General features: G+C 43.3%; 1 protein-coding gene across 1 annotated transcript in view; it reads left to right on the forward strand.

Annotated features, from left to right (window-relative positions):
- Positions 1-774: 774 nt before the first annotated feature.
- Positions 775-12,959, forward strand: part of syde2 (synapse defective 1, Rho GTPase, homolog 2 (C. elegans)) — a 48,305-nt gene continuing 36,120 nt past the window's right edge. The window contains exons 1-3 of the mRNA XM_082509821.1: positions 775-2,829; positions 11,478-11,779; positions 12,135-12,531. Coding sequence (XP_082365947.1) covers positions 786-2,829; positions 11,478-11,779; positions 12,135-12,531 — 2,743 coding nt within the window. The 5' untranslated portion in view covers positions 775-785. The remainder of the gene's footprint in view (positions 2,830-11,477; positions 11,780-12,134; positions 12,532-12,959) is intronic.

Raw genomic sequence — 12,959 nt, forward strand, 5'->3', positions numbered from 1 at the left:
TTCTTGCTAAATCCCTTCCCCCAATTTTCTAAAGTAGACGTTGAAAAGACAGGATTTCTTTCTGTTTTTCTATTACTTACTTAAACTCTGAGTTTGAATGTAAGCTCTAAAACTTAATAAAGTATAGTTAAAAGTCCAAAATGTATGCCCTGCTTCACATTATCCAAAGCCATGCAGTGGGACCGGATTGGAGTGTTTGCCGGTGTGGTTGCGAGTGTGTTTCAGAGATAACACAGACAGATAGATAGCTTCACACCTCTGGGCAATTTAGACTCACCAGTGAACCCCTCTTGTGTGTATTGGGATTGGATACTCCATCTGGATAAAACAAAAAACACGCACACACACAAAACCCCACAAAAAAGCATCCATATAACATTCTTCGGATAAATCACGTTCAAGGTAAGCCTCGTCTACTTGAACTTAAAGCTAAGAAAAATGCTTCAAATACTTGAGATGCAAACATGAGGAAAGGGTGAGGTGAGGCGCTAGAGAGAAAGGAAGAGCCAAAGCGTGTGCGTGCGTGTGTGCGTGTGGCAGCAAGCGAGGGGAGGGAGAGAGAGAGAGGTGGTGCAGTTGAGTGAAGTGAGCCTGGAGTGAGTGGGTCGACAGAGCCGAGGTGACAGTGGAGAATGGAGAGGAGCCCGTCCACCCGGCGAGCTTTGACCGCGGCGAGCAAAGGAGAACCCACTCGATCCTTTCCTTTTGGAGCAACTGCGCAAAAAGAAACCGGGAGGAATTAACTAGTGGGGGACGGGGGAGGGGTGGGGGGGCAAAGGAAAGGAATGGCTGATCCTCTGCGGAGGACTTTACTAGCGAAACTCCGGGGGAAGAAATCCAGGAAAGGAGCGACGGTCGGCGGTGGATACGGCTCTTCTGCTGCTGCCGCTGCGGTGAATGGGGGCCGAGAAGGTAAAGAAAAAGTTTTGCAAACGCAGCGAGACTCCGATGAGGCTCGCTCCATAGTCTTGTTCGCAGATCTGGATTGCATGCCAGAGAGAATGAGTACGTACGAGAATTATATTGACGGCGCTGTGGTGCAGACAGACGGGGATATAGCAGTAGCGCAGAGTCGCTCAGCGCAGTTGGCCGGCTCACGTCCCCGAGAGCGAAGCCGCGGGGGCAGGGTTCGGGTTAATGAGGAGCTCCTGGGGGTCCCACTTCAAAGAGACTTGCCGTTTGGGGGGGATGCTTTTTGGGAGGGTGATAGGAGAAAACCGGGGCACAGGTCCGCTGACAGAGTCACCGCGGGTGTTCCACTCCCTGAACCGCATGTGCAGAGAAAACACTGCATTTCGGTCGGAGATTCAATCGGGTTTGGGGACAGTTCAAATCCAGTTTTAAGCAGAACGCAGGTACAGGCGCATGTAGGGGATGGGAGACCATCAGAGGACCAGTTTAAAGGAGCTGATGGTGAGGTTAGAGAGCCCAAAGACAGAGAGTGCTCCCGGCACATGGTAGGGACTGTTTTGGCCGTGAGTGAAAGCAATGCCAACTGGAGTTTTGACAGCAGACCGACTTTGGAGACAAACGCACGAAATTACGCACGCGTGTGCCCAAACCGCATGTTAAAGAACACCGAAGAAAACTCTGTAATCAGAAATATTGAGAGCTACGATCCTGACTATGCCGGGGACGTTAAAGGTGGTCTACTGAGTCCCACTTTTTTCCCCACTGAGTTAGAAATATGCGACGTGAACATGGCATCCCTGTGCGCCACAGAGCCCTCACTCACATACCCTTTAGACAGCGAAGATGACGATTACTACGATAATGAAATTCTGCCCTTCTACGAAACAATCAGACCAATGACTGACGGTGAGAGAGCAGAGACTGTAGAGTTCACCCAGCCTGGTCAGGATAAAGGACAGGCTGGTGATAGTAACAGTGCCCAGGAAACAGACAGGCTTAGGAACCAGCTGAAAGAGGCTTATTACCTTCTTATCAATGCTATGAATGATATCAACATGGATGTCCAGCAGATCGGTGGTGTAACTGAGCAGCAGGCTACCTCATCGTGTAGCAGCCCGTCCAGGGACAGCCTGTGCTCCAGGTTGTCTTTGAAAAACAGGGACAGTGACTCCTGGTCGTCAGGAGAGGACCAAAGCCCTCAGCAGGTGTCAGACACCGACTCACTGCTGCTTTGTCTCACTGGGATTGTAGAGGTAGGACTTAAAGGCAGGCTGAAGAGTAAGAGCATGGCAAACTTGTCTTTCACCAAAAAACCTACTTTGTCACGCTCTACAAGTGATGGAGAGATTAGGTACCAGGACGCCTTCTCAGAGAGTGTTCAGGCTTGTGGAATGCAAAGTGCTGAAATCTGTGATGATCAAGAAGCTGAACCAGGTGAAGGAGGCACAGGAGCGGGTGAGCTGTCTGAATCTCGGGTTTTCTGCAGTGCCGTCAGCAATGAGGAGCTGCTGCAAGATGATGGCGTTGAAGAAGAACGGGACAGGAAGCTGAATGAGAGCAGTGGCTCCATCAACAGCATCACAAGTTCCTCAGACAGCAACACCGAGACGGCAACACATCAGGGTCACGACAACAAGCAGGAGCTGACTGAACTCCAGACACAGGTGGCCAACTCGGCCAACAAAGGTCATGGTGTCACTGTCAACAAGATGCAAGAGTGGATGCACAAAGGCCGCATGCTGTCTTCTGAAATGAAGCAGCGCATTGAAGGCTCATCTTTGCCCCGCGGTGGAGACAAGAGCCATGACCGGTCCTGTCCTCAGGTTAACCCAGGAGGCTGTAAACCGGGGACCCAGACATCCAGCCGAGCGGGTAAATCTGTCAAGGCCAAGTCACAACAGCAGCAGCAGCAGCCAGGTAGGACGGCTACACGGCATGGCCTCAACTCCCGTGGATCCTCTAAAACAGACAACTCTCACCTTCCTTCCTCCCTTCTGATAATTATCATCCTCCTCCACTCATAGTATACTCCTTCTGGTGGCGGTCCATCCCGCACTCCTCCTCTTCTGGATGCAAAGCAAAGGGACGAGACACCTCAGACCTCTTGCTTTCCTTTTTATTTTTTAAGACTCTAATCGGTGGCTGGCTTCTATCCTTCACACTAATTTAGGTGCATTTTAACACCAGATTAATAGCACATCAGGCCGTAGGTCGGATTACTCACAGCGTAGTTCAGTAACAACTAACTCACTCCTGGTAGAGCATTGTTAGTGGTGTTGGTGGTGGGATTTGTGCGTGTGTGTGTGTGTGTGTCTATTGACTGGAATGACATTTGATTATCTGATTATGAACATATCAAATGATTTTCTGATTGTGCTTAGATGACAGAGAAAACATCTGTATCATAAAACAACCGTTACCGAGTGACACGTGTTGTCATCATCCCTCATGCAATCAAATGCCAGATTAATCAGAAAGTGTCTGTGTGGTAAGCTTTTATTGGCATTTAGCAGCACAGGATGTGCTCTATGGATCAAAAAAATGCCCATGCCTTTTAATTTCTCCTCTATTTTTTGCCTCCTGTGGTAGTTTCCTATGTTGCGGCGCATGTGTTCCAGCATGCCTGCCTGTGAAATGTGCGTGTGTGTGTCTCTGACAGTGTTTACCATAGTAAGACGATGATGTGCCATGTGTGCAGGGTGGTGTTGACTGTCAGTGTGCCGGACTGCTAGAAATAGTGTGTGATCCGTGAGGCCGCTCCTCTGTCGGCTTAGCATAGCTCCAACTTTACAGCTCTTTCCTCTCTGGTCTTTTAGTTAAAAAATAAAGTCAGAGCTCTTGTAGATGTTAGTTTCCATGCACCCGTTCACCCAAATCTCATATTTTCCCCATTTTGTTCAGCTTTCCCAACTGAACTTTTCCACAGCTGTGGCCAGAGAAATCCAAAAGCAGGAGAGAAGCCACTGCAGTTATTTTCTGTGGTAGTGGTGTGTGTGTGTGTGTGTGTGTGTGTGTGTGTGTGTGTGTGTGTGTGTGTGTGTTTGTTTTAGAGTAAGGGGGGCTGGGCTGTCATCTTGCCTTCCTCCCCAGTCATTTGCTTTGGACAGCTCCATGGTAACTTGCATTTTAAAGAGACCTTGGATTGAATATTTAGAATGCCATTCCTGTTGTTTAACATGTTTGCATTGTGTCACTTAATTCACCACCATGAATGAACAAAATGAAGAGTGATTAAATATTTATTAAGGTCAGCCGTGAGCTTATCTTGCCCTTGTGGGCCTCCACACCATACAAAGACCCATTTAAAAAAACAAAAGAAAGAAAGAAAGAGATGCCAAAGCTGCAAAGTTCCTGTTAAATGCTTTTTTTGGCCTAAAGCTCTTAATTGAATTCATTGGTAATCCTTGGTTCGTGGAATTATTTATGTATTTCTGACTTTCTAAAAATAGACCAGTTCCTCCCCTGTGAGTATTATTTGGAAATTAAACCTCAGCCTAAAATCGTAGCACAAAAATACTGTCTGAATTACACTATAGCTAATTTATTTTTGTCCTGACTTGTCCTTTAATTACTCTTGTAAAAGAAAAGTGTCCATTATTGTGTGTCACTCCTTATGTGTGGGTGTGCGATATTGTGCACACAAGCATGCATTTGCACATCTATGCTGTGAGTGTGCATGTTTGTATTTGCAGTGTGAGGATTTATAGTTTCGTTGTGTTTAGTTGCAGTGGAGCAGCAGGTGTGCCGGCAGGCATTCAGTATCCAGGTGTCATGTTTTGGCCAGAACTGAGCTCAGGAGTGGTGTGTCAGTCAAAGCTGATATTGAGACTGAGCCATAGATAACACAAATAGAGAAGATTCACTCCTGGGAGGCAGACTGTTTATTTTTTTTACTTCTTTTTAAGCCCTCTGTTCATTTGAGTCAAGTGTTTCTAAGTCCCCGGTCACACGTGTGTGGAAACCAGTCCCCAACTATCTGGCAACCACTTGTTGCAAGGGAAAAATGTGAATTTCCTGACTGGTTTTGAAGGTTGATGGCAGTTTACTTTGAAGGTGACTGTTCTGTTTCCAGTTTGTGTTGTATTTTTTCAACTTTTACTGTAGTTCATAAAGTAAACTGCAAGTGTTGTCTCCCACATAAACTATGGGTGACCATGGCAATATGCTAGCAACCAAAGCAATCATGGTGCAGCAGCCTCTTATCCACCAATTTCTCCTGGATGCAGCCAGTAACCTCCAACACTCACCAACTTGTCATATTTTTCCGAAGCAGAAAAATATAACAAGTTCAAATATGAAGCTGCAATCAGCAGGTAGTTTGCTTAGCTTAGCTTAATGCATTTAGTGAAAACAGCTAGTCTGACTCTCATGTACAAAATCTGCCTACAAGCACCTGTAAATCCCAGTAATCAATGTTATGTAAGGTCTATAAGAGTAGGCTATGAAATATGCTAAGCGATATCTTGTTTTTCATCAGGTTTTCTGATGTGATAATTTAATAAATGCACAGTGTACAGAGTAAACAAATGAACAGATGTAATGTTTTAATCAGTGAGCTTAAGTGATGCTGGTAAGTGAACTGTGGATGGGCAGATTCATGCTAGCTGTTTTCCCTTTGTTCCTGTCCTAAGCTATGCTAACTGCAATGTCATTACCTTTAGCATTAACATGAGACTGTTCACAATAACATTTGAGACCAACATTTCCTTAACTCCAGAACTGTTCTTTAAAAGAATAACGTGTCAAGCATCACATTTAATATGCTGTGAATTAGGTATACTGTTTAGCATTGCTTAACCCGAATTCCTAACTCCAAAGCTTAGATGGGAGTGCAGGTGTAATATAATATTACTCGACTGCTGTCAAGTCATGTCAGAACGATGCGGCGTTTGGTTTCTGCATTATGCCAGAAACCTTGTTACAGAGCTGCTGGGTTTTTGGTTTTTCACAGTGATTTGTCTTGTCTGGTGTCTGTATGTGGACAGATTTATGGAAGATGGTAGCTCTAAAGACAGATCAGGTGATGAAGGAGAAACTTGAGGCATCTGGGTTCATTCCTGGATGATTTTATGAGTTGTGTGAGTCAGATGATGGTATCTGCTGCAGAGGTGGGGCAAACATTAAGATGAGGATGATCACAGCTAAACAATACTAACTACAGTGAAAATTAAAACTAATGACATTTGAAATAAATGCCATTGATCATACTGTTTCAATGCAATGGAAATCCTTGATCCCTGGCATTCATGGGGAGGATTTTGAAATGTTATGTTAACCTGTACGTTGTTGGGCTACGTTAAAGTCTTTCTACCAGGCACGGTCAGTCCAACTGCAGGTTATCAGCGACATAACAATCTGTTGATTGCCTGTGAAGCACAACAGCAGTCAAACTGAGGTTCATTCAAGGCCAGATAACAGATGATACCATAATATTGACAGAGAATGACTACAGATCTCTGGTAAATGTTGTGGGTTGTTAACTTCTAGCCAGGTTTTCTTTGGGCTAGTAGAAACCTGAAATTAAGACTGAAAATCAATTTTTCTAGAGTGAGCTTGCCAAGAGAAGGGCAGACATTTAACGTGACACGATGTGTCTGAAGTATTTAGGTTGAAGAATGTTAAAGGCTTTTATGTAGAGCACCAACTGATATAGAAGTTTTAACCTGATTCATGATATTTGATGATATTTTCCGTGGTATTTTAAAAATAGGATGTACCAATATGTCAGCTGAGATTTTTTTTCAGAAACACAAACAACGAACAGATTTCCCTAACATCTGTCATGTGTTGTTTTTAATGGTTTACAATCTGCCTGCCTCTGCTTATATCAGAGAACAAGCAACCTCAACAGTCATAACAACGGTGTTTCTAGTGTCATTTCATTACTTTTTAAATATCTATTTATTGGTTGTTATAAATGGTAATAACAAGAGATATCGGCTTGCCAATAAATCAGGCTCTACTTTTATGTAGGGGCCTTTGAAAATGTTCTTCTGTACAAGGGCTTCCTGCTCCTGAAGGTTTGAGAAACCCCAGTTTAAGTGACAGAATGGGGGACCTACACAAAGAGGTAGGTGGTTTTAATGTTGTGGCTGATTGGTGTAGATTGTAATAATTAGGTGGCAGCTTAAGGGCTGAAGAGCTTTCCTGAAAGGCCTTTCGCTTACTTTTAGGGACTTGTCTTAGGATTGCAAGTGTTTCAAGCTTAATTGGGTAATTATCTTACAGCGTCCTTCCTCGGGGGCATTTGATCAGTTTTTCTTTTAAACAGAAGCAATAAGACAGGAAAACAAGCACTACATAGAAAAGATTTTGGATTTCAAGCCAGCATACCGAAGTGGAAGTGGCATTAGGAACAGGCTACGATGCCAGGACACCTCAGCAGGATACAAGTGTTGACATGTGATGCAACCCTGGATGATCTCAGCGCTGCCTGCCTGTAAAAAGAAAAATCTACACCAAGAATCATCATTAGCATATGAATGAAGGTCAGCAGTAATCTATGGCACACCGCAAAAGATTCCCTCTGAAGGAGGCTCTGAAACTGTATTCACAACAAAGTTTTGTCTGTACGGAGGTGAGAACTAGCTGGTGTGTTTTGCACATATCAAAAGAGGAGCCTCTATAAAGAAGGAATTTAGGGAATAAAAGAACAGCCTATGGGAAAGTGGATCAAGCGCTTTGTCTTAGAGAAATGATTCAGCCACTCAGAAGATTTAGGCATGAATATAATTGGGTCTACTGTCAGGCTCATATGGCACAGGTCCACAGCAGCACATCAAGTAAATAAGATTTTTCTTTTTTTCTTAGGAAGGTGCATTCCTTGCAGCACCTCAGACAAACACGACACTCCTTTCAGTGCATGCACCACCTCTCCTTTTCTCTTAATTTCCACCCACAGACATGCACCTCTGACTTTCAGGTCAGAGGTGTGATTTTTTTTTTTGCCTTACAATGAATACATTATCTACACACAATGATGGCAGAGGCAGACAGGCTGTGTTAGCTCTGGTATGGAAATATTTTGCAACTGGGTGCTACTAGAGGAAAAGAGCTGTTTTTCTGGAAGGCTGTCTTGCTTTATGTGGCAATGTAAGTGGGAATGAGTGAAAGGGGCTTATTCACTAATGCTAATTTTCACAAGACAAAAAATCTTTTCCTACCTTACTTTGAATAAACAGACTTTAAACTAAGAATTATTTTCCAGGTCTGTTAATTTGTACTCTGTAACAGAAGGCTGTAAAATGTTGGTGAAAGATGAAGCTGCTGTTTTGTTGTTTCATAATGCGTTATGTAGTAGTATGATGGTTATTTCAGTTGCTTCTAGCACGACTCAAAAAGCAGTTGGTAAGCCTGGCCAAGACTCCTCTAGCGATTAATAACCCATGGCCAGTGGTCACCTTCAGGGTGGTTGTCATAAGGTTTGGTAACATTCTTGCTTCAGGAGGAGAATAACGGCTAACGATGATAGTGTTTTTTTCATAGTTCAGTACAGAGATAAAGGACATTAAGCTCAAGACCCAGTCATCATGAGGAATGGCTTATTTATGGATGCAGTTAACAGTAATAGCCCATTTATCGAGCATGAACATTAAAACAAAAGTAATGGCAAACAAACAGCTAAAAATATAAAGCTTATTTTCTATATAGCAGTAGGTACAAAGTATAGAAACAGCTTAATGCTGCTAACCTTCTCTGTAATTTTGCAGGCAAATTTTGCAGACAAATCTGAGGATATTGTGGTAGAAATGCTAATTCCTAAAATTAGATGCATCCTTGCATCTCTTGTTCCATCAGAAAAACAAAACGCCCAACGTTTTCTGTTCATTTTGATATGTTTTTGACTCATTTGGCACCCTAAGTGTAATCGTGGTATGAAGATTGTCATTCAAGGAAGGCAGACCCACAAGTTCCTTTGTGTGTTTAATATCAAGACTGAATGTTCTGCAGTTCAAATACTGAAATGCTGGTGTAAAAAAGTTGCGAGGAAAAGGCAGGCAAGAGTGACAAGAGTGAAAATGGCTAAAGTCTCACTTATTAAGTCAACGCAGCAGGCTGCTGTTTGCCAGGGCGAGGTGTTACTCATGTGAAGGAGTGTGACAGTGCGAGGAGACAGCAGCCAGGCTGTAAATCTGGAGCTGTGGTCTGGAATGCTGTTCATGTCAGAACTCGCTTCCTCTTCCAGTTATGAAAGACCCCTTAAAGAAGATGGCATGCTGACAAAATCTTTGTGCACAACTGTCTCACCTCTCTGTAGTCTTACGGTACCAGGTTGAGCACACAGTGAGCTGTGCAGCTTTGGATTGGTCGTTATAATCGTTCCTCCATTCTGCCTAAATGTTCCTCCCATCTCATATCATGTCTTTTCCACACCAGTAATCCTTTTCTTGCTTTTCCTACAATCTATGTGTGTATTCCCATTTTTTGAAATTCATCTGGTCAATTTAGAGTTTTTCATGCAAACTAACAATTGTAGCCTTAAGAGGCTGAAGTTTTGAACATCTCGTGGTGCTAAAAAATCCTTTTTGAAGACCACGCCTTTGTAAACTATAGCTTACAGTCGGCGCCTTCATTGTAGTGTACTTTCTAAAAGGTTTCCCCTCATAAATTTCCAAATATAAGTAAAAAGACTTCTTGCAGGCTCAGTTGAAAGGGTAATAAGGAACTGCCATAACCTCTGAATATAAACCATAGCAGATTAGTAGAGGCTGGCTGCTTAGGTCTACGCATTAACTCGTGGGGCTCAGTGCATCACCACTAGCTTAGTACACTTTTGTCTTTCTCCAGGCAGTCAGCACAGGCTAAAACGACTAAACTTCAGGCCCTTAAAGAGCCCAAACCAGGCTAACGCAAACACGTTGCTGTTCCAGACACAGTAATAAAAAAACTACAAAAATTTAAAATGTGCTTTACATCCTATAGCAGCGGTCCCCAATCCTTTTTGCACTACGGACCGTCTTTTGTCTGACAATATTTTCACAGACCTGCCTTTAAGGTGTCACGGATAAATACAACAAAATAAAACCAACCGGTACCAAAAAAAACAAAGATTTATTGATTTATACAGAACACGGGAAAAAACCCAGGGAAATCGAGTTAATGATAAAAACGATTTAAAAAAATAAATTTTTTTTATTTTTATTGTTATTAAAAATAATGTTTTTTTAATAAACCGGTGGCCCGAGAGAGGGCCTCCTCTCGTGGCCCGGTACCAAACGTTTTACGGACCAGTACCCGGGGGTTGGGGGCCACTTTTAATTGAAATGAAAGAGAAGAGAGAGCGATGTGATTGGTTTTCTCCAAGTAGTTATTTCTCCCACTTTTTTCTTGGTGAGAGGAACTACATAATTGATGTTTATGGGACAAAAATTGCTTTATAATGGCGTAGATCACTGGAAAGGCGGGAGACACTGTTCAGAGATCCTGGTTGACTTCCAGGGAAAAGCAAATGCTGTGTCTTTGTCCTAATGTCAAGTTTGTTAACAATGATAATAATAATAATGAGCATGAAAAACTTTGTTTACTAAGTAGAAGTTATGGCATGTGATTTTAATGTCCTCTCTTAGATGATATTTATACTACAGTCAAGTGTGTATATACTGTTAAAGTCGATTTTGTAAAGTGAAAATGTTCTCAAGTCTATAATTTGCCGGATAGCCTGACATGCATGGAAATGTATTTCCTTGAGGAAAAGAGATGTTGTCATTATAGCATGCGGAGGGGCTCGTCTGCTAGCTGCTGAGGATCAAAACAGTCTTTTACACGAGTTTGCTGTACAAGTTCAAGCAAGACCCTGCCTCAGCACCTCACTCTCCCTGTCACACACACATGCACACACACATGCGCACAAGTTGTTTTTCTCCGGCTGCATCTGCTAGCAACTTTTGTAAAAATAAAAGCGTGGCATTTGATTTACAGGCAAAGGTGTTTTTTGATTGCTTGGAGAAAACTTTCTTGCAGTAGCTCCTTTGTTCCTTTCTTTGGGCCATCGAGGCACTGAGTCATCTCTCTATTATTTGGCTTTTTTACACTGTGCACATATCACCATCAGCCTCTCCACACGTCCTGTCCTCTTTATTTTCACAGCTGTAACACCAGCAATTATCACATCTTTCCATCTCGTTTTTGAATTCAGAACCCACACGTTCTTGAAGCTCACATGAACTAGGATCCTAAAGATGAGGTTAAAAAAGCTGAGGTGCTGCAGGGGATTGTGGTGGTGTGATTGAAAGTTTGACTTTGGGTGTAAAAGCTATTTAACGATGGTCCGTCCAAAAGTCATAAAGCAGAGAAATCAAATGAGACAAATCAAAGATGTGGCTTCAAAACACAGACGAGAGAGAGAGACGAGATGAAATCTAAAAGCTTATAGTAAAATATCACATTTCCTCACCTGTGGTTTTTTGATACAGATGTTTTCTTCATCTTGTCATGACATGAATAGCCTGAGATCAGTTCCTGTAATTCAATGCAGTTAAGAAATTACTTAAATGATAGTGATCAGGATGAAAATTAGTTGTCTGCTGGCATGGGGCTGTAACTCTCTTCACTCTTGCTTCCCTCAGCTTTCATTGAGAATGTCCAGACCTCCTGTGCTAATAGCCGAGAGGCGGGCAGGACCAACGAGAGTTCATCATGGAGGCCACAGCTCACCACCATCACTGTCTCCAAGAAGCGCAACTGGTTGCAGCAGAGCTCACTTGGGAAGAATCAGTGCACTAAGGATGAGCTTCAGGGAATGCTGGGAGCCGACGAGGAGGGCAGCCAGGGTTTCCATCAGCCACTTCCTTCTCCTAGTCCCTCCCCAGACCATCTGAGGCCCTCAAGGGGAGCACCCCCTAGGCCGGTTCGCTTGCAGCTGCCGCAGGTTAGCCTCGAGGTCTCTCTTTTTAAAAAGATGAGCTATAGATCAAGCAAAAGTTGGCCAGTTAGCTTAGCTAAAAACACAGAAACTGGGGAATACAGCTAGCCTGGCTCTATCCGAATTCATTTAAGGCTACAAACAAAGAAATAGTCCCAAAGATAATGTGTCATCATAAACCCACAAATGATATAATAAGAGAATCTGAGAATCTGAAACTGTGTAGCTAGATGCTTCCAAATTTATTCTAAGTTGAGCTAACTAGATAAATAAGCCTAACTTCCCATTAAGTCTTATACTAATGCAGAAATGCAACCAGCAGTTTTCTGGCAAAGTTTAACAAGAAAATGTGTCGTTTTAGGTCAGCGTTAGTCCGGCAAAAGTGTCTCCTCACCCTCATAGCATGGACCCAGCTGAGGAAAACGATGCAGATGACGAAGGGGAAATTTGGTACAATCCCATACCTGAGGAAGATGAGCAAAGCAATTCTGATCAACGCTCCCGAGGGCTGACCGCCCCTCCTCGAGCTGAACCCCAGAGGGGGTCCAGCAAAGGGACTGATTTGGTTCATGGTGGCAAGTCCCTAGATGGATCCGGCTGTGGTGGGCCAGAGGCCCTCGTGGAAAGCCTCGGTGGCGGTTCAGGAGATGCAAGTCAGGGGAATGCTGTGCATTCCACAGAGGTACTACATGCGCACAGGCAGATGCTCGCGTGCAAACCTCAGGAGGAGGGGGGGCCTTCCAGCAGCAGACCCACAGGTAAGGCAGAAAAAAAGACACCCACACCTTCCCACATTCTAACTTCACTTCCTGCTTTTCATCAGCTTCTTTACTCACTTGTTCCCTACCAATTTTCTGTGGTTGATGCTTGAAGGGCAATTACACTCTTTGTCGCTTTGCCAGTTTCTCTCGGCAGATTTTTGCAGTTGTGCACACCTTGAGCACTAATCAAGGTTAGTGTTGACAATGTTACCAGTCAACAGATAAACAGACTTTTTTAAGCTCAACATTTTTCCCAGCTCTGTAAAGGCTCTGCTTACAAATAGAAATTCTTATATCATCTATAAGTGCTGGAGTGTGTAATTTTAAAAAAAGGTGCACTAAGAGAGGCAATCTGAAATTCCTCTCAAAATCCTATTTAAGTTCATTTCATACCAACTGGTCAAGATCACAAATAGGTTAAAGTG

Source organism: Aulonocara stuartgranti (genome assembly GCF_965226115.1).
Source record: "Aulonocara stuartgranti genome assembly, chromosome: 17".
In the NCBI taxonomy this organism is placed as follows: domain Eukaryota; kingdom Metazoa; phylum Chordata; class Actinopteri; order Cichliformes; family Cichlidae; genus Aulonocara; species Aulonocara stuartgranti.